This window comes from Mya arenaria, chromosome 8, assembly GCF_026914265.1.
Source record: "Mya arenaria isolate MELC-2E11 chromosome 8, ASM2691426v1".
Classification (NCBI taxonomy): domain Eukaryota; kingdom Metazoa; phylum Mollusca; class Bivalvia; order Myida; family Myidae; genus Mya; species Mya arenaria.
In genome coordinates, this window is record NC_069129.1 from 50,092,768 (window position 1) to 50,120,659 (window position 27,892).

At 34.4% G+C, this 27,892-nt stretch overlaps 2 protein-coding genes across 14 annotated transcripts; one reads left to right on the top strand and one right to left on the bottom strand.

The window, feature by feature from the left end:
* Window positions 1–12,199, bottom strand: LOC128243114 (malonate--CoA ligase ACSF3, mitochondrial-like). Of its 9 annotated transcripts, XM_052960647.1 has the most exons (11): window positions 11,409–11,437; window positions 10,912–10,994; window positions 10,384–10,477; window positions 9,389–10,189; window positions 8,791–8,982; window positions 7,479–7,636; window positions 5,065–5,210; window positions 4,294–4,407; window positions 3,582–3,698; window positions 1,599–1,748; window positions 3–628 (listed from the first exon to the last, which is right to left on the bottom strand). In XM_052960647.1, the coding sequence occupies exons 4-11, from the start codon at window positions 10,151–10,153 to the stop codon at window positions 408–410; spliced, it is 1,863 nt and encodes a 620-aa protein (XP_052816607.1). In that variant the 5' UTR covers window positions 10,154–10,189; window positions 10,384–10,477; window positions 10,912–10,994; window positions 11,409–11,437; the 3' UTR covers window positions 3–407. The 9 variants fall into 9 exon arrangements, with proteins under 9 accessions (XP_052816603.1, XP_052816609.1, XP_052816607.1 ...); XM_052960643.1 differs by lacking the exon at window positions 11,409–11,437 and having other exon boundaries at window positions 1–628; window positions 10,384–10,434; window positions 10,912–10,965; XM_052960649.1 differs by lacking the exons at window positions 10,384–10,477; window positions 10,912–10,994; window positions 11,409–11,437 and adding an exon at window positions 12,152–12,199 and having other exon boundaries at window positions 2–628.
* On the top strand, window positions 11,544–27,874 carry LOC128243115 (D-aspartate oxidase-like). Of its 5 annotated transcripts, XM_052960653.1 has the most exons (12): window positions 11,544–11,624; window positions 12,938–12,969; window positions 18,785–18,987; window positions 20,240–20,354; window positions 21,121–21,200; window positions 21,583–21,648; window positions 22,141–22,195; window positions 23,422–23,523; window positions 24,778–24,839; window positions 25,855–25,972; window positions 26,530–26,628; window positions 27,307–27,874. In XM_052960653.1, the coding sequence occupies exons 2-12, from the start codon at window positions 12,949–12,951 to the stop codon at window positions 27,418–27,420; spliced, it is 1,035 nt and encodes a 344-aa protein (XP_052816613.1). In that variant the 5' UTR covers window positions 11,544–11,624; window positions 12,938–12,948; the 3' UTR covers window positions 27,421–27,874. The 5 variants fall into 5 exon arrangements, with proteins under 5 accessions (XP_052816613.1, XP_052816617.1, XP_052816615.1 ...); XM_052960657.1 differs by lacking the exon at window positions 12,938–12,969 and having other exon boundaries at window positions 11,571–11,624; XM_052960655.1 differs by lacking the exons at window positions 11,544–11,624; window positions 12,938–12,969 and adding an exon at window positions 15,516–15,612.
* Window positions 27,875–27,892: the final 18 nt, after the last annotated feature.

Consider the following 27,892-nt stretch of genomic DNA (forward strand, 5'->3'; position numbering starts at 1 on the left):
ATTCAAATGAAACTCATAAATGAAATATATGTTGCAAATGATATTCACAAATGTACAGCAAGGTCCAATAACTCTTAAATAAATGATAAGTTACGCACCTTTTCCTACAGAAAAGAAGAGAACAATGTTGGTGTTTACTTTGCTGCTCTATTGCTGGAATGTCCAGTATTTGTTCACTGATTAAATATATTCATGAGCACAAATGACAATGACAATGCAAATTCATGAATCAGTACTGTTTATAGGCTATAGGTTATAATTGCCTAAATGCATTAAAAAGTGTTGTTCTTGTTGTTGTAGTTTAACAAAAAATGCTTCCATCAAGTGTCTAATACTGGATGGGAGTGTGTGAGTTTGTTTATACTAGCACTTTTGTGAGGCTAATTCTGCAAACACTTGTCTGTTGACTACAACTTTTCTGGAAACAAGTCTTTAGCCAGCTGTTTCTTGTTGACTTTCCCCATGGCATTTCTGGGCATCTCTTGAAGACATGTTACCAGCCTTGGTACATGGTAGGGTGCCATCTTTTCCTGGGCCCAGCCCCGAAGGTCATCAAGGGTCATAGGGTCACCTGACCTTGTTACCATGACAGCAGTAACCAGCTGACCCCACGTCTCGTCTGGTAGGCCTGAGAGAGACAAGTTTACCAATAAAGGGGCCATGTTATGAAGGAGCGTACAATAACATGTCGTAAAATGAAAAATTCTAAGTGATTGTCACAAACTGAAATGAAAAATTTACTTGCAAACTAAAAAAAAACTTATCGGTCCAAATTCTCGAAATTTAGGATTAAGGTAAGCTCCCTATTTTATGTTTCTATATAATTTGTGATATATTTACTCCTGTAAGATCTTTTAGACTTTAAATAGGATTTATCTTCATGATAATTTGATATTTTTTTTTATTTCAAGTATGTAATATTGTGGCTTATTGAAATGAGCTACTTAAGCCTGTTAACCTTAAGAAGTTTAAGAAAATGGGGCCTGATTTGTCAAATTAAGCTCTTAGTAATGAATTAGATACTTAAACTACTCAGAAATAAAAGAAAACGAAAATGCGATCATGTGATTATTGCGTTGATAAGATTGACCTGCAGACAACAATTGATTTCATGTATATGCACTTACTTAAGTTGATTTTACACGTGATTTAATATATTTAAATTATAATTAAAGGTTTGAATTCTCATAGTATTTCTACTATGCTCTATCAAAACATGTATAAGCAAATGAGAAACAATTAAAAATTTGTATACTTCTATTTGATCTCATTTATAATCAGCTCTGTATTCATAGAAAAAGTCATTGTTCAAAATTCAAAATTTACAAAAAGTATAATTTTCTAATACTGCGCCTATGCATCAAAAATATGAACCGCAATCTGGATCAAATTTGCAAATTTTCAACATTTTAAATTATCTTATTTTAAAAAGTGTTTTTAACAAATTTATACAGCATGTGAACAATTTTATAACCAATTCTTTTTGCAGAAATCATAAGTGAATTGTCTCTGCATCCAGCAACTATATTCTGCTTTTAAATTTTGCAAGTACTTTAGGAACCTATCTTTACATTATAACTAACAATGTGTTCCCTCACCTATTACAGCTACATCTAGGATGTCTGGATGGGCCAGCAGGTGTCGCTCAATGTCAAGGGCACTGATCTTGTAACCCCCACTCTTTATCACATCCACAGACGTTCGGCCAACTATCCGAAACACACCATCACTATACAGGGCTGTATCTCCTGTCGACAGATACAGTAACTTTTGTGTACTGGTAAAAAGCAATTATTTATCGAATTAAAAAAATTGAGAAAATAAATGCTGTCAGAGGAGGGTCTGATTTTCTTTCCCCAGTCTTTATTACATCCTCAGACCTTTAGCCAACTATAGCGAACACACTATCACTATACACAACTATATCAATTGTGGCCAAACTTGACTAACGTAGGGATTGGTGGTGTGTAAGCTTATTTATTCCGCACTTGGGCCTTGCCAATTCGGCATGTGCTTTGATAAGATTGTTAGTCATAGAATAGTGCACAGACAGAATATAACCTTGGTTAGAGCTACCCTGGTTCTTTAACATGCACCAGTGTATAGCACTGTCACACGGGACAACCATTTAGCATCCCTCCTAATAGACAAATAGTATTTTTATCATGGTGCGGCGGGGAATCGAACCTGTCACCGCTGGATTGACAGTCAAGTGTGTTTCCACTAGACCACAGATTCGCCACTAAAATATTATTTACCGATTGTGGCTAAACTGGTCAAACATTGCGATCAATGATTATTGATTACCTATTTATTAATTGTGGCTAAACTGGTCAAACATTGGGATCAATGATTATTGATTACCTATTTATTAATTGTGGCTAAACTGGTCAAACATTGGGATCAATGATTATTGATTACCTATTTATTAATTGTGGCTAAAGTGGTCAAACATTGGGATCAATGATTATTGATTACCTATTTATTAATTGTGGCTAAACTGGTCAAACATTGCGATCAATGATTATTGATTACCTATTTATTAATTGTGGCTAAACTGGTCAAACATTGCGATCAATGATTATTGATTACCTATTTATTAATTGTGGCTAAACTGGTCAAACATTGCGATCAATGATTATTGATTACCTATTTATTAATTGTGGCTAAACTGGTCAAACATTGCGATCAATGATTATTGATTACCTATTTATTAATTGTGGCTAAACTGGTCAAACATTGGGATCAATGATTATTGATTACCTATTTATTAATTGTGGCTAAAGTGGTCAAACATTGGGATCAATGATTATGGATTATTTATTAAATTTAACTTTTTACAGCTCTTGGTGAAGGAAATTGTATCAAAGTAATTTGCAATACAACAAATCAAATGAAATAAAACTTAATATTTCAGAAAGATTCTTAACAAATAGAATATTCATTTTAATTCACAGTTATACAATATCATGGCTAACTAAAGACAACAAAGGAACATGGCTTACAAACTTTGGAATAATTTATTATGCAACAAGTTATCTGTGATTCATCCATGGTCTAGTTTTCTAAATGGAGAAGGAACCTCCATGCAGGGATATTTTCTGATAAGAGTTCATTTAAGTTTTTATCAGTAAAACATCATTTTAAGCCAAAGGTATTTTCTTTCAGCTTCATATTTATGTATTGTCTAATGCAACAATAAAATAGACATTTACAATACTAAGACAATACCAGGGGCCATAATCAATATAATTTTTTATACACTTATCCTTAGCTAGGGCAGTTTTCAATATTATTCTTATACTGTTACTGAATAGAATCACTGAGGCATGTCTATAAAGGACAAGTATAATACGTCCATTCAACAGTTATTTTTACAGTCCAATAAAAACACTTGGATTGTAATCTAAAAATTAAGTTAAATCTAAGGTGGCTATTGAATACAGACCCGCGATACTTTTTCTTCAAAACAAATGTACTAAAAAATAGCTTTGAGCTAGCAACAGGGGAAGTCACTGTGTTGAACATTGGCAAAAAAAGCTGAGTATTATCAAGCAGGTTCCTCTTTTACCTGAAATTACCTGTTTTGAACCATCCATCAGGGGTAAATGACTCTGCTGTGGCCTCAGGTTTGTTCCAGTATTCTTGAAACACATTATCTCCCTTGATCAGCAGCTCTCCCGACACACCCTCCTTTCCTAGAATGTAAAATATCACTTACCCGGTAGTCTCAATCATTCAGATGTCTTAGCAAAGTACAGAAATAGAAAGACATCACATGAACAGAGTTTCTTAGATAATATGAAAATCTCTTACTGATAAGCGATGGAGCATTTTAAGTGTGAGGGTGAGTACTTATCAACAAGTTAAAACCCCCAGTGAACACAGGTCCTAATATTTCGAAACTTCTTAAGCTTTATAGGCTTTTAGACAGTGATACTCATATTTAAGATCAATACCAGATACATAAAAAGGTATAACAAACATATTTTTTGAGTGATAAACCATTTAATAATTTCTAAATACATGTAATGCATTTTTTTTTAAATATTTATTACTGATACAGATAACAAGATTGTAACTGTGTATTTAATAGCTTAAAAATATTAAATGACTGGTGAGTCCTAACAGATTTACAGTGATCAACTATCATCTAATAAGGTAGAAATAACCTCTGATCATTTATCATCTTAACTAGACTAGATTAAGCTGATATGGAAAATTGTATGATCATGTTTTTAACACAAACCCGTACTTAGACTGGCCACTTTAAACATTCATGTATGTTCATACCTGGAGTAACAGTCACATTATTTGATGTCGCTGTGACAAGGGTTGTGTTGTCCCCAGACTCTGTCCACTCAACAACACGAGCTGACACACCAGGAAATGGCATTCCTACAGCACCTAGATGAATTTTTTTTTATTTTGTCCATAGATTGCCTAAAAACCTATTCAGATTTGAACAAGAAATTTGATAAGCCTTTTAGTCAATACCTTGACACTTTTCATCACAATTTAGGTCCAGTCAAAACCAGTTGGCTCAATATCGCTTGGCTCCATTTCCTCGTTGGCTCGAACTGGATTTAAAGGACCGATTATGTTTTACTCGTTGTAAGCATTCCCGCTTAGCTTGATATTCACGAGGCTCAAAGTATTTGACTGGTCCCTGGGATATTGAGCCATCGGGTTTCGCTTATATATTCTAATAAAATGTTGATATATTTCAGTGCAGTAAAAACAACAAATTACCCAAATTTATCTTGACCATGACCAATGATATGATATTTTAGATCTTACATATATGCAAAATACAAACTTTCAAGATATCAAGATTTAAGATTTGTTATGCTACAAGACCTTCAGCCCATACACATAAAACATAATCTTTGATTTACATATATTTAAGGATGACATAGGATCAGACATTCTTAGGATTAAAGATTTTCATTGACAAAGCCAAAATCACATTACAGCAGACTGCAAAACCATATGTTATAATAAAATTTATTATACATTTTAAGTTAAATTGACCTTGACCTTGTTTAGGAACCCTATACTTACCAGGGACCCTGTGACCATGGAGAGGGTTTGTGAGGGCCATGCCTATCTCCGTCATCCCGTACCTCTCCAGGAGGGTGTGGCCTGATAGCTCCGCCCACCGCTCCATCACTGGCTGAGGTAACGCTGCAGAACCACTCACCATCAACCTAGGACAGAAGGAAGCACAACTAATTGAAATAATTTAAAGCAAAAACTCATGATGAACAAAAAACACATATCACAAAGTAGATTGACAAGTAAGAAATGAGACTCAAAAGACTCAGAAATATAATTTCTATAATGTCATAAATACTCTTTCATGAAGACATTTTAGGCAGAAAAGAGTTAGTAATAATTAAACTTTGTATTTGCAACATGTTTAACCAGTATTGCTCTTCTAATAAAAAATTGTACAATAAAGAATTTCGGTTTTAATACTTGAGACTCAAACTCAGACTCAAGACATTAGTAAATATGGACCCATGTTTCTCTGAGCCAATGCTTGGTATAATAAGCAACGGCAAGAGCATAGCCTGACCAATTTTTTATGTTTTTCACTGCTCTGGGATTCAAGGGCAATGATTTTTTTGTTCAATTTTTGCATACAATTTCCTTCTAATATGTGAACAACCATATCCCTAGCTACACCCTTGTTTGTTTCTGGGAGTTTATCAAGGTCTGCCCGCGTCCATTGGCTGCATTATGGCTTGATTCCGCTGTGACGCCATCATGACTTAGATTGTGTTTAAATGCCATAAGTGACATGAGATAGAGGTGACTGCAATTCACAGTCAAATCTAGTCATTGGAAGAATTAAAGAAACAAAGTGAGATACATTAGAGATCCTGGTGTGATACCCTAGCTCTTTGCAAAAAAACCTCTTGGTTTTTTAACTAGCTTGGTGTTAAGCACCGATACATAGGATACAACTTTCCTGGGTTGAACCAGTACCGAATACACCATTTTCCCAGTACTACCCTTTAAATGGCGAGTGCTAGGCAAGGGAGGTTTTTCTTTCGGTTTGACCCAGCCGGGGTTTGAACCGTCAACCTTCCACACCCAAAGTGAATGCTCTACCACTACGCCCTTGGACAGCAGGATAAGTGTGAATCAATATTCCTGACCTCAACATCTGTCAATTCAAGTTCTTAAGCATAAAAAGTTTAAGTAGCTTATTCAACTAAGCCAAATTAATTTTGATAATACTAAAAGAATAGTTTACCGTGTTTATCATACAGATAATTTATGTTTTAGTCAAAACATCAGTGCAAAGTATAAAAATTACACAAATTATACCAAAACAAAAATAAACAACTTAGCTTAATGATGTTGAAACGACTTGTTTCAAGAAATTTTGGCCAGTTAAGTTCAAGTACAACAAGAGCCGTCGTAAGACAGCGCGCTCGACTATGCCGCTTTGACTTAGAAGTGAATACAATAACAATGTAATATTACAAAGGTTGGTCTCTTTATGTCAAACAAACTAAAATTATTCGTTACATAAGGTGACTTTGATGCTGCCCTTCCACCAGCCCACCCGAACAATGACGCAAGTCATTCAAATAACTTGATTTCCCATTATGAAAATGTGGTTGAGAATATACAAATATGCTTTTCAAAAGAAAAGAAAAAAAAGAAATTCAAGGGCCATAATTTGTATTTTGGGTTAAAATGGAGTTATGTTTCTTGTTGTAAGATGGTTGTAAATAATTTTGAATTTTAATAAGTGCAATGAATGAACGGTATAGAAGTTTTTTTTATTAAAATCCCAACTTGCCCTTAACTTTTAGTTGCCTAAACCTTTAACCTAAGTCAGTCAGGGGCCATAACTTGTATTAAGGATATGGAGTTATGTAACCTCATTGGGTAATGGTCCTGAACAATTGTGTGAAGTATTAAGTCAATTGAATGAAGGGTATAGAAGTAATTAATAAATATCCCAACCTGCCCTAAAACTTTAACCTAAGTTCAATAGTCAATCAGGGGCCACAATTTGTATAAAAGATAATATGGAGTTATCTAACCTCATTATGTGATGGCTCTGAACTGTGTGAAGTATTAAGTCAATTGAACAAAGGGTATAGAAGTTATAAATAAATATCCCAACCTGCCCTAAAACTTTAACCTAAGTTCCATAGTCAATCATGGGCCATAATCTGTGTAAAGAATAATATGGAGTTATCTAACCTCATCATGTAATGGCCCGGAACAACTGTGTGAAGTATTATGTCAATTGAATGAAGGGTATTGGACTTATAAGTGAAAATCCCAACTTGCCCTAAAACTTTAACCAGACGTCGACGCCGACACTGACGCCGGGCGAGTAGTATAGCCCACCTATTCTTCGAATAGTCGAGCTAAAAATGTGGTAACTAGCCAGGTTTATGCCCAAATAACTATTGCTTAGAGCATAAATAATAAGAGCCAAAACATACCTGAATTTCTCTTTCAGCACTTGTCCGGGTTCTGCAGGGAGGTAGGGAGTGGAGCTGGCAATTTGTTTGTCATATTCCTGTATCAATTTGGAGTAGACTGTAGGTACAGCCATGAATACATTCACCCTAGGCTCATCCGATATCAGTGACTCCCATACCTGAAACAGCCATCATTTTAACTTGAAATTTCTTTTTTATAAAGATACTATGCTCTGGTGTCATACATGTTCAAAAAATAGGCATACAACTTACAATTTTATCATGAGCAAACCAACATAATTTTGTGCTATGCAATTCTCTTGTGTATTGAGAAGTCAACACACAGTCTTAAAGCAATAACAGATTCCTGACACACTGAAAAAAAGTCTTAGTAAGAGCTACAGACAAGCAAGTCTTTCGTTTAAAGTTTATACTAATTTCCTTTTGCTTGATTATGAGAAAAGGTGACAGCTTATAGAATCACGCTCAAGTCCGTTTCCTGGGCAGAAACCAATATTGGTGTCCATTTTGCAAGGCTATGAGAAGCATCCCTCGCTGTTCTGAGGTGAGAGGAGGACACCTATACAACTAGACCACTCTCACCTACAAACTTTAAAAAAGGCCTTTATATGTTAAAGGGACTAGACACCAGATGATATAATTGCAAGAAAAAATTGAGAAAATAATTGGCAAAAATGACATCTTTGTGTACAATGCATTGCATCTGACTTACAGATGTATCACATTGCTTACAACAAATGCATTGTCCGCAGTTTTTGCACATTTTTCGAATTTGAAATGTACTGGGGTTGTCTACCACATAAATCCCAGTAAGTTTAAAATTAGCATTGGTATATTTATCTGTACTCATAAACATGTATGTTTTAACTGGGAAACCATTATATGCTATTTCTAAACAGGGAAAGTCAGATGCTACAGGAACATGAGTGAAGCATTTATTCTTTTAATCATGTAAGATGATGTGTAATCGGTCTCATACTAGCTTGCATTGACAATTCTAGGCTTGTTTTGAGCAGATACTGTATTGCCCATTTTTGGACCATCTGGTGTCTAGTCTCTTTTATTGAACTATATTAGAGGTTACAGGGTTTGTAGGTGACACGGCATGGGTCACCTACTAACCCTGTAACGTAAAAATCACGTCGAAACCTGTTTACATGTTCAAATGTTTCATTTATTCATCGGAATCCGGAATAGATGTCATTTTGATGCGATATATTAATTTGGTGACCCAATATGGAAAAATATGGGTTTAAAACAATAAATCTATAAAATCATGAGAATAAAATAAAATCTGTCGGTAACTGATTACCAATTTAGGATTAAACTGGGGCAGCATTACACATTGCGCTCCACAGTACAGCGGAGTCATAAGCACGTTAACAACCCCATGCACGTGATGTAATGGGAGCACGTGCAAAATGCTGTCGTCTGCACGCCATCCCCAGGCTTTTATCATTCCCTGCATCTGTGCGTCTATGTTGCCAAATGTGGTCACCACCCCCTGGTCAATAATCAAGGTACACTAGTCACACCATTAATTTACTTTAATTATACATGTACATTTGAATATGGCAAAAATGTATTCAAACAAAATATTGTAACTTACATTCTTAATAATGTTAAAAACATGGATTAATGATTGCGTTATATGTAAGAATAGACCTTTATTATAAGGTTGTTGATTTTAGGGCACCTAATGTATGACTACAAGATACATTCAATCTGTCATGAAACAAAAGTTCATATTATATTTTATAAATAATTGAATAATACCCAGTTAAAATTATCAAATTATGAAGTATTAACCCTTAGTACAATTGTTGTGAATGTTACCTTTGGCTTTTAGAACTGTATCATAATCTACTCATAGTGTGATGAAAAAGATTTTATTTTTGCAGCTGCTGTACCTTAGGTTTACCAGTTGTGCCGCTGGTGTAAATAATCATTGCTCTTTTCTTTTTATACTCATCTGCATTTAAACCATCTCGTAAATGTTTTCTAACTTCGCTGTTCATCCATGCATCATCATCATCCCCAATAACAGCACTACTGTTGGTGTATGCATCTTCAGGCATTAATACAAGAGGTAGATTAAGTGAGCTTGCTATTGGTTCCAGCTTACTCTTGAAATCTTCAGTGCCAACAATAAAACATGCCCCGGAGTCTTGGACAAAGTACTCCAGCTCACTTATGGGGTGTGATTTACAAAGAGGGACAGCTATAGCTTTGCACATCCACGTGGCCCATTGAGCAACTTTATAAGACATATCATTCTCACAAAGGAAAGCAATCCTTTCACCTTCAAGGGGAAATTCTTTCACATGCCCTTTTACTTTATTAAAAGCTTTATTGGATAAGGTATTCAATTTCTGAGCAAAATTGGCACTGTATAACAACAGATCTGAATAACTATATTTTCCATGTTGAGTTATTAAAGCAGTGTTTTCAACAAACTTCTCTGCTCTAAGAAACACTGGGGTTGTGACATTCACTGCTCTTGTTGAATAACGTTGACAGCGTGAGTAATTCAAGCAATTGGTAAAACGTCCATTACTATCAAATTTTCCATTTGCATGGTAGACATATCTTTCACATGAAAGTACAAAATGCTGTGCTTTATTTTGACAATGGATGGGCCATCCTCCATAGGACAAACATCTTCTAACTGCCATTTCTACATGTGTGTATTGTCCTGTCAGATTGTGTTCCTGTTGGTTTTGAAAAAGAAATATGTTTGATATCATTTCATCATATAAAGCTTTACTTACTGAAGTTCAATAAACAGAAGCCAAAAAAAAAGATACACATGTTCGTATATGTGTTATAGTCTCATGTATGTTAAATCTGGCATGATTTTAATGGAAATGTAAACAACTTGCTGTGAATAGTATAAAACACCTACATGTATCCTTGTGTCCAAGTAGTCAAATAATGGGATTGACAAAACCTGGGTCTGGTAATCGAAAACTGGTCATGATTTTTATAATATCGGAAGCCTTTATACAGGAAAAAAAAATCAAAATCAAATTCTAAATGAAAAAGAAAATGAGGTGCTTAGTAAGTCAGTGCATTCCTGTTATATGAGGTTTACCCTCATGAGTATTTTTTATATAACTCGAGAATATTAATTAAAGTTCTTTAATAAAGTCTTTATTTTTACTTACTCAACACTATCAAAGGACTGAAGGGCCATAATTGAGTGTCCATGCTATGTGATGGACACCTGTTGGTTAACACATACATGTACTTATGTTTATTTGAAAATAGTTAATAAATGTTTCTGAATCCAAAACGAAATTTTAGCTTAAATATTACTTATTATATTTGGGCATTGGAGTCACTGATGGGAGATACAGAACAAGAACTTTGAAAGTAGAGCTAGTGGTGTTACAGAGAAACATAAAAATGTCTTAATTTGAAAGATAGTTACCCTCATGGCCATGGAAATATGAATCATTTAAGCCGTGTTTTTTCAGGCCATTCTTGTTGCCTAAATGCAGCCCCATTCAACTCCTGAAAAAATATACATTTCCCATGCCCATGTAAAAAAACTCCCTTTTAAAATGTATACATTTTTTTCTTTTTCTTTGGGGAGCATTGACCTCTTAACATTTAGCAATTGTAGCAATACAGTCCAAGTCATGAAAATACCCATAGGTTTGTTGGATAAAGGGTTTGAAAACAAGTTGAACTTTATGTGAATCATGTAAGTATTATTCACCTTTTTGCCAAAAACGACGCTATTTTCCCTTATCAAAGGGCCCAGTCACCTTCCCATTAAAGGTGTTTGTGTCTTGGCTAACAAATCATCATAAAACTATAACTATCTTACCGAAGTCGAAGACAAACTGTAAAAATCTCAGACTTAAAAAAAAGTATATGAAATTGAAAGCAATAAAATGCGAATGCCTACAAAACGGCCATTACATTTTAGCAAAGCTCAGGTCAAAAGATAGGTCTCTTGATAGATAATCGTAAACTGACAGCAGTGACCTGTAGATGGCAAGTTTGATTATAAGGGGAGTAACTCAGAGATATTCATGACAGTTCAGATACTAAGGGAAGTAATGCAAATATAACATTAAAGAAGTAACCCGGAAGTAATAACTATATCAAAATGCAAGTAAACATAGTATAAATCAGGTATGAAACTATCATTAGTTTTGTTTGTTCAACGTAAAAGACGCACGCCAAAATTGAAATGAGATCATCAAATGACAATAACAGATTTAGCTAAAGAACTTCAGCGAACACGTTACATTGTACCTTTAATGTGTTGTAAACATCCAAAAAATAAAAATCAACATTAAAGTTATGGAAGCCAGAACTATAACAGATTATATAAATTGGCACAGTGACCAAGAATGTTAAGATTTGGAAATAATAAACAGATCAATATAATCATGTGTATATATTAAATATATAGTCCACCTAAATGGCCGTCAACGAGTCTTTTGACGATTTTTTTAATATGGCAGACTCGTGACGTCCACCATCCCAGCAAAAAGTAGCAAACGGTCCTTGCGCAGAGAATCCTCACGGCCACACTTTTGAAATTATCTCCGTTATAAATTCAAATTTCTACGAAAATATTATTGCCTACTATTAAACACGTATTAAGTTATGTCAGTATGCCCCAAAAACATGTTAAGTTATCATAAAACACTTACAATTGTCGATTGTTTATCGAGTATCCCGATATCGGTAAATCTGGGACAAATCTGACTGGTTGTGTACATGTATAACGGTATTCGTGACCCATAATATATTAATGTGAAAATAACAACTCTAATGACAAATTAAATCCAGTTCAGTTCACTGTTGGATAAAAATTGAACAACTTTGTCATTATTATTCAACATCAATGCATATTATTACAGTATATCATTTCGCCCGTTGTTAAATGGTAGAGAGTTGTAGCGTTACAGGGATACATAAGAAATGTCAAAATAATATCCCTGATCGCTCATTATTGTAGCTAATTAAATATAGTAATCAGTAAGTTAATAAATAAAGATGTAACCTTACAGAGGAATAATTTTCATTTGAACATTTCAAATTGGCATGCATCATGAAATTAATAAATCTTATTGTTTTGATGCGCTAGAGCTACTTAAGTCTAAATAGTCTAAAATAATAAACATGTTATACGGGATTCTTCCAATCCCTAACTAGTCTAAAATAATAGACGTGATATGCGGCATTCTTCCAATCGTAAAAAAATCTGTCAACGTACAATTATTTGGACTACAGAGCTACAAACATGTTTGAAATGCATTTATCATCAAAATTCATTATATTTTTCATTGTATTATTTCGACCTTGGATTGCTCATATGACCAAATTTTAAGTAGGTGTGAGATATATTTATTTATGCAGGGCAATACCAGTCTGTCCCCCTGACAAGTTAGGAAACTTTTGTTTTGCTCATATATGGTAAATCATTATATTTTCAGAAATATGACAGATGGCTCTTTCATTTACCATGGTAAATTAAATTACAAATTAAGGTCATGTCTATCTATAATAGTATATTCTCTCACAGCTTTTGTGCCTCATACTTCTATAGATGTGTGTTATAATAATAATCTTTAAGCTTTTATTTCATAGAAAATTAAGTTCTTATATTTTATTCATCATATACATGTAAGTGTGTAGACCTAATATTTATGTTTTTTTATTAACATATGATATGTTTAAAATCAGTAATGTACAAGTAGTTCTAATGAATCTGTTTACGGCTTAAATGATTGTTTTTTCTTAAACATTATAATTATAACATTTCCTAGGATGAGATATTGACATAATTTTATGGTCAATCACAGGAGTAGTTATGCACCAGTCAATTGTAATCATGGCCCCCCAGATCTGGGGGTATACCGGGGATAGCCTGGGAAATGGGCCGTGTTTTTACCTTTTTACCTTTCAGGTGGCCCCACAGTGCTGGGCGAATGCGGTGTTTTTGTCGGGGAATGGGCCTTCCCTCATATTGATACAAAAAATTGTTATTTTAAAGTTTCAAAATGTAAACTTTGAATATTTTTAAAGATTCCACAAATAGTTTTTATTTTAGACATTATGGTATTTAAGAAACAAATTAATTAAACTGCTATTTAATTATAATAAAATTTTGTTTTATTTCCTCCCTTTAATATATCAAATCGTAATATCAGCATCATTAGGCCAATATAAATTAAATGCTAGATTTTCAAATATTTTTTTCTCTTTTTTTTCATTTATGACTGTTTCACCTTTGAATATGACTTGTGTTCATGCTCTTTCTTATTCATAAGGGACCATATACATGTACATGATTGTGTTTCTAGATGAACCACAAACACGTACGTAACAATTCTCCTTTTTAACATGTGAATGTTATACATCGATACTGTAGGTATGAATAAACGCTGTTCCCAGACAGTATTAGACTGATGCTCAAACACTGACCTTAGTTCAACATTTTTATTTGAGTCAGTCAAATTTAAGGGGCGGGGGAAAAAGAGGGAGCCGGAATTGAAGAAAATCTAGCAATAAATTTATAGTCGCCTTATGGTGTTATTCAAATATTTAATCCATGCAATAGAGATATAATAGTTAAAACATCTTTGCATCCTCATGATGGATGGCTTACCTTTAAAAGTCCTTGACTGAATTGACTGGTGTGTGACATCAACATTGTCTAGTTATGTCCCTGTTATTTCTTGTACTAGAGGACTGTGTTTTGTTTTGTTTTGTGGTTTTCTGTAATTTACAATATAATGGTTAAAACATCTTTGCATCCTAATGATGGATGGCTTTCCTTTAAAAGTTCTTGACTGAATTGACTGGTGTGTGACATCAACATCAGCTAGTATATTTTGTCACTGTCATTTCATTTACAAAAGAACTGTGTTTTGTTTTGTGCTTGTTTGTAGTTGACTTCTTCTTTTTATCGCTGTTTTTGAAATTTGTATCTATAAAATTCTTAATTTATTGACTTCATTCATATCGTACACGGTGTTTTACTGAAGAGAATTCCTATATCCTCAGGGCAACAATGAAAGGTTGAAGTTAAGAAATCATTTTATTTTTTTTTAAAACTACTCTCTCACAGATTGACCATTTTGACAACTTTTTTTATTTATTTGTCTTGGAATGAGCTAAATTTTGAGCAAATGCTTGAAAACCAGCGAATTAATACTGCTGATATTAATGATCTGATCGCAATTTTTAATATTTACATTAGATAATTGATGTTTTATGGCTAAAAGCGTTCAGTTACCTAAACGGTTAAGGAAAAATGAAATTTTCGACAGTATTCCAAACAATTGAGATCTGTTCTATTGTAAGTTATCTTATATGACTGAATTGAAAGCATTGATGTGAAACACATTTGATTCTGAAATAACAAAATCAAAAAGTTGTCAAATCAGACAATCTGTAAGAGAGCTGCTTTAAACATAATCATCTAAACATTAGTCATGTTTATACTATACTGTTTCTTGTATCCCCAAAATTAGTTTGTTCAGTCTGGAAATTGTTTCCTGCATTAGACGCTGTGCTTCTGGTATTCTTTTTCACTCAATGACTGTATACAAAAAGCTCTCTGATCATAAACCCTCTGTTATTCATTATCTATTTTCCATCTTAAAGTAAAGGCCATTCCAAGGTTCTTGTGTTTGTCATCTTTCACATGATTATATATAGAAATAATGTTTTAATAAAAAATGGAATCTATAGAAATAAAGAATAAAACAATTATGATGATTATGAAAATAACTATATTTATGATCAAATATGAATAATATATATATGCAATTTTTACTACTATTATTATTCAGAGTAAAAATTGAGCCTGTGGTGTTTGTTTTTTTCCATTAATTTAATTATTTATATAATTTAAAGAGTATTCAATTTCAGCTTAAGTAAAAGTTTATTAATAAAAAAGTTGTTACTTGGCACTTAATCTGGAAAAAATAATTTCTAATGCTTAAATAAGTATAAAACAACTAATGCGGACATTGGCTTGGCCTTATATTAGGTAGCTATGTAGCTTAGATAAGTGAGTATGTCTCAGTTCAAGTTTGCTTATCTCAAAACTGGTTCATGCTTATGCTTAATATAAGGCATTCACCAACACAACTTATAACAGGTATGTTCTTGGGTGGTATTCAATATTTAACTTTAAGTACATATTTTTTTCATGCATCATTGACTTCATTCACTCTCACTGTATAGTTCAGTAATTAATAACAGTTCATCTGATTAGCTACATCGTTAAGACCAATATTGAATACCAGCCCTGGATGACTTCTGTGAATTGTGTGATTTAACTTTATAAGTGTGAAGTGTTAAAGGTGAGGGGAAAGTGACAGTGAGTTGTAAATATAGAACATAACGTTACTTATATATACATTGTAAGTTTAATAATGGATTATTGTTATGTAAAATTCACTGCATTTACATTAAGTTGTATGTAATATATATGTATGTCTAAATGGGTCAAAATTGGTAATTTTGTTTGTGTTCTGAATTAAAATATGAATGTAGGAAAGAAACTCATGGGATTCTAAATTGGATATAAATAATGGAAGGAAAGAAAGTCAGGGGATTCTGAATTGATATATAAATAAAGGAAGGGGATTTTATTGTAAGTAAATCATGTTAAATGGAGATCTTGATTTATAGCTTTAATATTAGAAAACATTTTAATGATTTTGAAACTAAAGCATTGCATGGTTATCACTTTCAGTCTTGTTTTAAGCTGCAATCTCTCTCACAGATATACCATTTTTTACAACTTTTTATGCCCCCCTTCGAAGAAGAGGGGTATATTGCTTTGCACAGGCATGTTGGTATGTCGGTCGGTCGGTCCGTCGGTAGACCAAAGCTTGTCCAAGTGATAACTCAACAATTCCTGGACGTATGGTTATCAAACTTGACATGAAGGTTGGGCCTGACCAGTAGATGACCCCTATTGTTTTGGGGGGTCATCGGGCTAAAGGTCAAGGTCACAGTGACCTTGAATGGTAAAAGGTTGTCAGAGTGATAACTCAACAATGCTTGCACCCATGGCCCTCATAATTGAATTGAAGGTTAGGCCTGACCAGTAGATGACCCCTATTGTACTTGGGGGTCATCGGGCCAAAGGTCAAGGTCACAGTGACCTTGAATGGTAAAAGGTTGTCCATGTGATAACTCAACAATGCCTGCACCCATGGCCCTCAAACTTGACTTGAAGGTTGGGCTTGACCAGTAGCTGACCCCTTTTGTTTTTGGGGCTCATCGGGTCAAAGGTCAAGGTCACAGTGACCTTGAATTGTAAAAGGTTGTCCGAGTGATAACTCGACAATGCCTGCACCCATGGCCCTCATAATTGAATTGGAGTTTGGGCCTGACCAGTAGATGACCAAATTGTATTTAGGGGTCATCGGGCCAAAGGTCAAGGTCACAGTGACCTTGAGTGGTAAAAAGTTGTCCATGTGATAACTCGTCAATGCCTGCACCCATGGCCCTCAAACTTGACATGAAGGTTGGGCCTGACAAGTAGCTGACCCCTATTGTTTTTTTGGGATCATTGGGTCAAAGGTCAAGGTCACAGTGACCTTGAATGGTAAAAGGTTGTTCGAGTGATAACTCCACAATGCCTGCACCCATGGCCCTCAAACTTGACTTGGAGGTTGGGCCTGACCAGTAGATGACCCCTATTGATTTTGGGGGTCATTGGATCAAAGGTCAAGGTCACAGTGACCTTGAATGGTAAAAGGTTGTCCATGTGATAACTCGACAATGCCTGCACCCATGGCCCTCAAACTTGACTTGGAGGTTGGGCCTGACCAGTAGATGACCCCTATTGTTTTTGGGGGTCATTGGGCCAAAGGTCAAGGTCACATGTACCTTGAATGGTAAAAGGTTGTCCGAGTGATAACTCGACAATGCCTGCACCCATGGCCATCAAGCTTGACTCGGAGGTTGGGCCTCACCAGTAGATGACCCCTATTTATTTAAGGGGTCATTGGGCCAAAGGTCAAGGTTACAGTGACTTTGAACATTAAAAGGTTGTCCGAATGATAACTCAACAATGCCTGCACCCATGGCCCTCAAACTTGACTCGGAGGTTGGGCCTGACCAGTAGATGACCCCTTTTGATTTTAGGGGTCAAGGTCACAGTGACCTTGAAAGCAAACTTGACAATTCCAGGACCTATTGTCATCAAACTTGGCATGAAGGTAGGGCCTGACCAGTAGATGACCCCTCTTGACTTTGGGGGTCATCAGACCAAGGTCAAGGTCACAGTAACCTTTAACACAAAAAAGTTAACAATTCTTCTCCCAGTGATATCTCAACAATGCCTGAACCTATGATCATCAAACTTGACATGGAAGTTGGGCCTGACCAGGAGATGACACTTATTGATTTTAGGAGTCATTGAGTCAAAGGTCAAGTTCACAGTGACCTTGAATGTGAAAATGTTTCAAGTGATAATTCGACATTGCCTGCACCCATGGCCCTCAAACTTGACTTGGTGTTGTGTCTGACCTGTAGATGACCCCTTATGATTTTAGGGGTCATCGGGTCAAAGGTCAAGGTTACAGTGACCTTGAACGAAAAAAGCTTGTCTGTGTGATAACTTGTCAATGCCTGCACCCATGGCCCTCAAACTTGACATTTAGATTTTTGGTGACCAGCTGATGACTCCTATGGATTTTGAGGTCATAGAGTCAAAGGTCATGGTCATAACACACTATATCCTCAAACATTGAATGGTCATAGTCTTAAAACTGCCTCAACGGCATCCAATGTCAGTGGCAAATCAGCTGTCATTTCGGTCCATGCATATTTCATTCAATTGTCCATATAATCCTGACAACATGGCGCTCAGGGGGGGGGGGGGGGGGCATAATGTTTGACAAACATCTCTTGTTTATTTTTTGTCTTGGAAAGAGCAAATCTTTGCATAAATATCTGTAAACCACTGATAAAAGATCACCGACAAAAAATCAGATTGCAGATTTTCGTTAAAAAAATAATGTTTTATGGCTTAAACTGTTACTAACGGTTTAAGAAATATGCATTAAACATCAATTTTTTAACTTTAATATTAAAGCTGCAATCTAACTTTTTGTCAGCAGTCTCGTAAAACTGGTTTCCATGGATTTTCACAAAAATTGGCTCATTTCAAAACAAAAAAAAACAGTTGTCATAACATTCAATCTGTGAGAGTGCAGCTTTATATCAACGGAAGTTTTTCAACCTTCAAATGCCTTGCAATACTTTACTGCTCAAATGAAAAGTTGCATAAAATAAAAAAATTGTTTCCACAGAAGATGGCTAAGGCCAATATTGGGATAGTGGGGGCTGGAATCATTGGTTTGTCAACGGCACTAAACATCCAGAAAAGGCTGCCGTCAGCCAAGGTGACCATCTACGCTGACCGGTTTGACAATGAGACAACGAGCCACGGTGCTGGTGGATTGTTCCGGCCGAATGTTGAGCATTTGCTGGGTGTAGATCCAGACACTGTCACGTGAGTTTAGTTTAAACTAATATTTATTTTACCCGTTGTGATACAAGACAAATGAAATCGGAAAATCAGAACACGAGTTATTTTTCTTGGCACAATGTCTAGATTGTAGTGTTAATTATTCCACAGCATGGAATTACCAGCAGCCAACAGCAAGTCGTGTAAATGTACACTGTTTGGTGTCGAATGAGCATATAATGGCACAATGTCTACTGAGGGGAAAGTTGAACATTGTTTTTAAATGTTTTGTTCAAGAGGGTGTGAGTGATAAGACTAGTAAATGGAATAGGTGTGCAGAACAATTTTCATCTCCAGGCAGTGGACCTTGGGATGGGGTTTTGAATTTGTGGAGATTTCCATCCACTTGGGGAATACGGCTGTGTGGATGTCCTCTGTTCAAATTTGTGTGTATCAAAAAAAACACCTAAGGCCATGATTACAAAGAGTCCAAAGTCTGAGCTCAGACTCAAGTGGCAAAACTGCAAATCTTCATATCATTGGAAATTTCTTTTTAGTTGAGTATTGATGATATATTTGCTGCATAAAAAGTTTTATTACTATTATTTTGAAATTGTACAATTATTCACATTCATTTTTGTAAAACGAATGAAATAACAATTATTGTTTGTTATTTAATAATTAGAGTCTTAAGTTAAGAATTGAACTTAAAAGGGTTTCTTTCAAAAAGAACAGCCAGATTCACTTGCATGACTGGATTATGGTCCTTGATATTGGCAAAATTGCTATAATACAGATTATGAACACAATAGAGCCTGCATTTCTTATCTGATTTTTACCAAACTTAGACAGTAGTCTAAGTTAAATATTGAAATGAGAACTGCATTATTGTTTGAAGACCAGCCAGATCCGCCATGCATTAATGGATAATGGCCCTTGAAATTGTCAAAAATTGCTATAATCGAGGTTGTAATCACATATGACCTTGCATATATCATCCAATGTTTACTAAACTTATTCAGTGGTTTGATATTGACTTTATTAAGGTTCCTTTTGAAAGACAGCAAGTTCCACTAAGGCATGACTTGGTTATGGCCCCTTGAAATTGACAAATTGTGATAATTAACCGGTCAAATCATAGCCCCGGGGAGGACGGACAGGCTTCTACCCTGGAGATGGATGGGATAGGGATTCATAAGATAATCCAGCTGCATTCATATTCAAGCTAAAATATGGTAGCAAAATTAGCAGACTATTGAACAAGTTTATTGATGATGTCTATATATGTTTCAAACAGTCGGTGGAGTGTGGAGGGATTCAAGTTTTACTCGAGCTTAGCATCCTCTCCAGAGGCAGCAACGTCGGGACAAATGATCATGCCAGGATATGTATTCAGCAATACACCAGTAAAAGTATGTTGCTTTGGTGTTTTTCATTTATTTTTTTCAATTATTAGTTTTAATGTTTTTCAAACAATAGAAGTTCTCGTCATAGCCTTTACGCCATCATCAGAATTCAATCATTGTCAATGCGCATAGTTATACGAGTTATGAACTGTTATTATTAATAATAAATTTTGGTACTCAAGATTTTACCAGTGTATATTCGTATTTGTGTAGCAAGTCCCTTAAATCTGGCTAAATATTTGTTCATTTATGTTATGTTCAATGGTCCACTTGGGAACAACTTACCTGCATAAGTTTCAACTTGCAATATAGAGTTTCGTCGACCTTACCAGCATGTTTTTCAGCTCAATTTTGGAGCAGGTTTTTATAATGAATCAACATATGTCTTCAGCATCTGTTTGAACTTGAATGAAACTTATTTAATATAATGTATATCAATTATCAGGGTCGGTTCCGGGAATTGACCTTAGAGGGGCAAGGCGTAACTCTAAGGGGCACAACCTTTTGATTAAATTCGCCCTTCCTTCAGAACTGAAATTTCACTAGTTTAAAATGTTGGCAGGGGGGTTTGAGGGAACTCCCCCATGAAATTTTCAACTTCAAATAGGTGTAATTTGAGCATATTTTATTACTTTTATTATTCTACAATATTGATTTGTCAAGTTAATTTGGGTGTGGTCATTCTCGGTGCAATCCCCCTGGATCCGCTTGTGATTATAAAATATTTTAAGGACATGGCTAGCATGTAGTTGCCAATGTGTGATTGTTTCAGGACCCCCTGTACAAGAGGCTGGTGTACAGCTTCAGGGAGCTCACGGCTATAGAACTGCAGAAACTACAAGTGGACTATAAGTAAGCTTGTGAATGTATATACATGTACATGTATTATGAGATCTCGTATAGTTTGACAGCTATGACAGTATGCAAACATGCATGTACGTGTACCAAAGCTCATAACACTGTACCTGTACCTTGTCTAGTGGTATACATGTAGGTGTCCACCTCTCACCCAAGAGGTTGTGGGTTCAATCCCCATCAGGGGTACTTTTCCATGGCCTCTCAAAATGGACACAAATACTGGTTTCTGCCAGGAAAGGGACTGTAGCATGATTCTATAATTGGTATAAACTAACTACAATGCTTTGCTTATAACTGTATGTAATGAGTTGATGATTGTTGTGCAAAAAACTGCTGAGTCATCAGCAATTACTTGTTGTCTGTATTATTTTTATAGATATGGATACCAGGTGACTACAGTCATCACATATGTACCTGTGTTCCTTCCTTGGCTTATGGTCAAGTAAGTGGCAATTGAAATAAGCTTTAATGTCCATTTTTGTATCATCTTCATTTTAAGTGAACCCAATCTCATTTGTTTGCTTTCAATGAAATTCAGACTTATCCAATGATGCTTAGCCGATGATGCTACCAGGAGCAGTATTTAATATTCTTCGTATCCTTCTCCTTAGATATGCCTCAATGATTCCATTCAGGCCATGGGCCAGTTTTTTTTTACAGTCCATTTAAAACACTCAGATTCTACTATTAAACTTTAGTTAGTTATTGAATACAGCCCCTGTTTTTAAGTCTTAAAACTGTGGTTGACAAAATAAAAAGTGGCAAAGGAATGGTCAGCAATCCTGAATAAATATACAATTAAATGTATATGAACTTAAAATTGTATTAAATAGCAATGAATTATTTAAGCAATGCTAGCTGAAGATGTACACATTCAGGAGATATGATCTCTTTCTATATGGCATCTCAATTATTTTATATTACCATATTTCAGGTTCAAGGACAATGGTGGACGAGTTGAAAAGAGAACAGTTAAAAGTCTGGAAGAGGTAACTAATGTGTTTCTGATTGGTTACATTTTCTTATGAAAAAACAAATGTGTTTCTGATTGGTGACAGTTTCTTACCAAAAAAAAGAAATGTGTTTCTAATTGGTTACATTTTCTTATGAAAACTGTTTCTCAGCCGGATTGGTAACATTTTCTTATGAAAAAACAAAAGTGATTCTGATTGGTTATATTTCCTTATAAAAAAACAGATGTGTTTCTGATAAGTTACATATTCTTATGAAAAAAAAACACAAATGTGTTTCTGATTGGTAACATTTCCTTATGAAAAAAAACAATACATGTGTTTCTGATTGGTTACAATTTCTTATGAGAAACAAAATGTGTTTCTGATCGGTTACATTTTCTGATGAAAAATCAAATGTGTTTCTGATTGTTCACATTTTTTATAAAAAAAAACAAATGTGTATCAGATTGGTTACATTTTCTGATGAAAAAACAAATGTGTTTTTGATTGGTCACATTTTCTCATAAAAAAACAAATGTGTTTCTGATTGGTTACATAATTTCTCATTAAAAAAACAACAATAGCTTTAAAATATTATATGTGTAGGGTGATTGTTTTTACACGTCAGAGTAAAGGGATTTATCATTGAATGCATAACTTTCAGTGATAATTTGTCTTACTACATGATATAAGGATACCGCCCCTGGTATACATGATATATACCAGGCCCCAATCTCTCGAAACTTCTTTTGCTTAACAGGCTTAAGTAGCTTATTTTAATTAGCCAAAATACATACTTAAATTGAATTTTTATGAATGAAAAATGGTTAACTGTGATTATCATAAAGATAATTCCTATCAAAAGTAAAAAAAATACTAAAAAAGTACCTATTACCCAAACTATTGAAAAACAGGAATAGTGAGCTTAGCTCAATCCTGTTATAAGGGACTTAAGAAGTTTCGAGAAATTAGGGCCAGGGGCTCTATTCTTAAAACTTCTTAAGTCATTTCCTCACTTAGTCACTTTTCTAATTTTAGTATCTCTTAAGCTGACATATGAAATAAAAACTAAAGAATTTCCAAAGTACATTATTTACATAGACTTTATTGAAAAAACATACTTTAATGTTAAAAAAACTTATTCATTTCTTTTAATTTGACTATGAAAGTTTAAAGAAATCAACTTAAGTAAGGAAATTATTTAAGATGCTTAATAAATAAGTCCCCAGTACAATATATTCCAACCCCCTCAATGCTTTAAGTTTGTAGGTGTGCATGACATGGTTGTGAACTGTAGTGGATTTAGGAGCCGGGATCTGGTTGGAGACAAGTCTGTATACCCCGTACGAGGTCATCTAATAAGGGTATGTTATTGTCATACTTTATGTGTAATACTTGAACTTGTGCTCTGTATTGAAGTGAAATTAACACAATGCCGTGATTTAGATGCGGAAATGGTGGTCCTATCTTTTTTTAATGCATCTTAATAGCTTATCTGTTTTTCTGAGAAAAAACTTCATGCTTGCCATAACTTCAGAGTTGATGTGGTTATTGTGCAAAAACTTTAACTTTGAAACTAAAAAGCTTCTTTTTAATATATTCACATGACACTTACGTATGATGTCATATTGTTATGCACAGTCCTCACATATACCGTCCCAGGATAATCATACATGTATATAGCAAGTCCAATAAAAAGCGCTAAGGTTAAAACATGTTGAGTTGATCACTAATCATGCATAAACTTTGACCAGTGGACTCATAAGGGGTAAGAGTGACCTAGTGGTATAGGTGTCCGCCTCTCACTCAAGAGGTCGTGGGTTTATTATTACCTTTATGTTTTCATATAACTTTTAGCAAAATATAGTTTAAATAAAGCAGAATCCAATTGAAGAATACTTAGAAATGCCATGTGAATTAGTTTGAGCCAAGTTTGAAAAAAATATATAATACTGTAAATAACATAATTATGCATTGTGTGGTTTAAAATTTTGCCTGTAACAATGTCTTTCATGTTTATTTGTTTAAACAACCTGATCATTTACAAATTGTGATGGAATGACTTTAACTCTTTTTTTTTAAACCTTGGTGTTGTCATAGCCTTTGTGTCGTTCGTGGAGGCGTCAACTTATACATTGGCTATAACTCAATAACGTTACTTACATATACCTGGTACCAGTATCATACTGGCAGTATGCATGTTACCAAATATGCATATGTGTTCAAGACCCATAATTCTGCCTTGAGCTGTTAATGAGTTATGATTGAGTTCTTGATTAGGAGAAAGAGATGAGTGTTGTTTTCTGCTTGCGGTTGGGGTCCCAATTTCTCGAATAATCTTTAGTCTTGGATCAGGCTTAACTCGATATTGGTATTTTTGATGTGGTAATTGTGTATTTTTCTCCTTTAAAGGGTTAAAGGACTTTAAAATGAAATTACCGATGAAAAAATAATCATCATGTTAACTATTTTCTAGTTGTTAAAGTCACATTTAAGCAATAAATATGGCTAAATGAAATATTAAAACCTGTTGCGCTGAAGATATTTCGAGAAATTGGAGCCAGTCCTTTAATAAGATTTGATTTCAAGTGAGTATTAAGTAATAATTTTATTTCTAGATAAAAGCCCCGTGGATAAAATACTGGATCTATACTGAAGATTCTGCTTATATCATTCCTGGGTAAAATTTAATGCTCTTCTGAGCCAGTGTTTCAATAAAGCATCTTGGTCGTAAAATATATATATAGATATCCCAGTTGGCAACATTAGTTAAAAAAAAAATCCTTTATCTTTTTTGATTATAAATTAAAACTGACTAAAGTTTTTACAAATAAATAAACGTGTTATGAAAATTAATGACTCAAGGATAAATTCACTTAATTGTTTACGACTACGATCCTTATTGAATAAAACAGACCCATATATATATATATACATGTATAAGTAACACTTTAATATGGATTTTTTAATTTATCAAATTTTATTGTATTATTAAATTAACTTTATGCATAATTAGAATGGAATACAGTTTTAAATGCATCAGAACATATATAAAATTATTAAAATATTAAAAAAAAAAAAATACAACAAAGATTATAAGAGAATTTTAACATTTGTTAAAGCAGCTGAGTCTATATAATTATATAACTTTAAAAAAACAGGGCCCAATTTCTCTCTAACAAACTGAAGTTAATCACAATACACTACTTTTGTGTTTAGTTTAAACTCATGTTTAAGTAAGTGATTTGGCTTAATGAAATAAGATACTTTAGGCTTAAGATGTTTCAAGAAATTGGGGCCCTGGGTTGAATTCTTATTATTATCCTTAGATATGCATCTGTGATTCCATTCAGTATGTTTGTCAACTTTTATTACAGTCCAATCAACAGTCTGATTTCACTCTTAAATTAAGTTAAATCTAAGTTGAATATGAAACATACCTGGTGCCATATTCAATAATCACCAGACCTTAAGATTTAACTTAATAAAAAAAAAAATTGAAAAGTAGAATCAGAGTGTTTTAATTTGACTGTAAAATCAATTGGCCAATAAACTGAATGGAATCATTGAGGAATATCTAAAGATAAGGAATATGAGCCCTACCATAAGGTACCATTCTGACTTCTATAGCTTTTAAACAAAATGATGAAGTTGTATACTTATCTTAAATTCTATTTATAATTCAAAACTTTTAGGTACGATGAAGTGTCAATAGGTGGGATACGGCAGAAAGACAATTTCAATTTGGAAATTGACCCAAAAGACACAGAAGGCATTAAGGAAAGATGTTATAAGTTATGGCCAAGCTTAAAGGTGAGTATCATGTTGGATTTGGAGGATATTTCATTTCCACCTGTCAGCTTGAACAGTGTTTATCATTTTTGTTGAGCCTGTATGCGTTTCAGCGTAACATAGTTGTCACAATGGTGGTTCCGGTTATGTGTGTGCTTCAGTGCATCTGTCCATCCCTATGTCCAAAATGAACCCTGTCTCACAGGGCTGTATCTTGACCATGCAAGGTTCACCATGGTGATGAGGTGTGTCACACCCAAGACCTAGGTCTGCTCCTTAAAGATCAAGGTCACGCTTAAAAGTCAGAGGTTTAAAATTATCCTGGTCCAAACTGTATCATGACCTTGCATTATAGGATTTTCTATAAACTTTCCATGAAGGTTCACTTTGATGAGATGGTATGTCACACATCAAACCAAGGTCTGCACCTCAAAGGTCAAGGTCACCCTTAGAGGTCACAGATTGAAATGATCCTGGTCATGTCCTTGCATTATAGGATTTTCTAAAAACTTGCCATGAAGGTACACCATGATTAGTTGGCACAATATCTTAACCAAGTCCCTATGATTTTGTTTTAGGAAGCACCAGTGTTACGTGAATGGGTTGACCTCCGACCCCATAGGGATCCACTTCGTCTGGAGCAGCAGGTTATTCAGTACCCCTCCGGACCATTGAAGGTACACTGCTCACTTTCCTGGATAAAATGCACATGTCTGTGGCATTTTTGACTAATATTTTTGTTTGTTTATTGAATGTGTTAAATTGAAGAAATTAAATATTAATGACATTTCCGATAAAACTGCCATGTTTCTTAACAATATGGAAAGAAACAAAAAAGCAATGACCAATTCAATATGAAGAATTCCATTTTTTGTGAGCTTAAATTGTTTTCCTTTTTGTTTAAGTCAATAAAAATCCCGAAAAATCATGGTGGGTTGTAAACTTTAAACCATTTTAACATTTTTATGTATTAGCAAATTTTGAAAACTCAAAATGTTTTTCACTCAGATAACCCTATAACCATATTCCATGTACCCTGACCAATATGATAAATTTTTGAGTGGAAATAATACTAGACACAAGTTTTATAAAGATATAGAACATATCTCAACATACCTACCCTGTATTTTTTGCGATGAAATTGGAAACAAAAACAAAAACAATACGCTTGAGAAATGTGTACATGTACGTATGGCTTTTCATTAAGGTAGAGTACTGATCATCACTAACTGATATAGTCATCCTGCATCGTATACTTGCGAAATTATAAATAATCGACTGGCTTTTATGATTACTGAATTCATAATAATGGGACACATTAAAGTTATATTAATAATGATTGCTACCTACTGCAGGTTGTACACAACTATGGACATGGAGCGCTGGGAATCACCCTGGCCTGGGGGACGTCTATAGATGCTGCCAACCTGGTTGTGGAAGGGCTCACACAGCCAGGATCCAAGTTGTGATTTTTTCATTTGAAACACTAGCTTTGTGCAATTACTCCAGTCTCTCGTTTTTGGAACAGTTATTTGTCAGTCATTTTAAAAGTGGATCACATTGATAATGTGTTTTAAATTTTGTTGAGTTTTTTGTTGACCATGTGCTTTAACTAGAGCCATTTATGGATACAACGACTTTGTACAGAAAACATTTGATACCAGGTGGATTGTTCAGTACTTTGTTTAAATTAACAACGTTGTTAACTGGATCGGTGTTAACTCTTAAATATTTTATACTTTAAAAGTTTCATGGGCACATAAAAAATAAAATTATCAACAAATAAAGACGCATATTACAAGCCAAAATCTTAGTTTTACTGCAGACAGAAATCATAACTTCTTATTGCGCTCCTACACTTAAAACTCCGACATATCAGGCTTGGCCTTGTGGACATGGGGTCTTAAAGGGACAGTTTATGGTTAAATATATCCGCACAAA

What these genes read in the sequence shown, in the direction of transcription:
- LOC128243114 (XM_052960643.1), bottom strand. Translation starts at nt 10,938, where the DNA reads ATGATTCATATTTCCATGGCCATGAGG. An exon ending in ATATTTCCATGGCCATGAGG is followed by an intron (nt 10,435 to 10,911) that starts GTAACTATCTTT and finishes TTCGATTACCAG; the next exon opens with ACCCAGGTTTTGTCAATCCC. An exon ending in ACTTGGACACAAGGATACAT is followed by an intron (nt 10,190 to 10,383) that starts GTAGGTGTTTTA and finishes CAAAACCAACAG; the next exon opens with GAACACAATCTGACAGGACA.
- LOC128243115 (XM_052960653.1), top strand. Translation starts at nt 12,949, where the DNA reads ATGGCTCTTTCATTTACCATG. An exon ending in GTAGATCCAGACACTGTCAC is followed by an intron (nt 18,988 to 20,239) that starts GTGAGTTTAGTT and finishes TGTTTCAAACAG; the next exon opens with TCGGTGGAGTGTGGAGGGAT. An exon ending in CAGTTAAAAGTCTGGAAGAG is followed by an intron (nt 22,196 to 23,421) that starts GTAACTAATGTG and finishes CAATGCTTTAAG; the next exon opens with TTTGTAGGTGTGCATGACAT.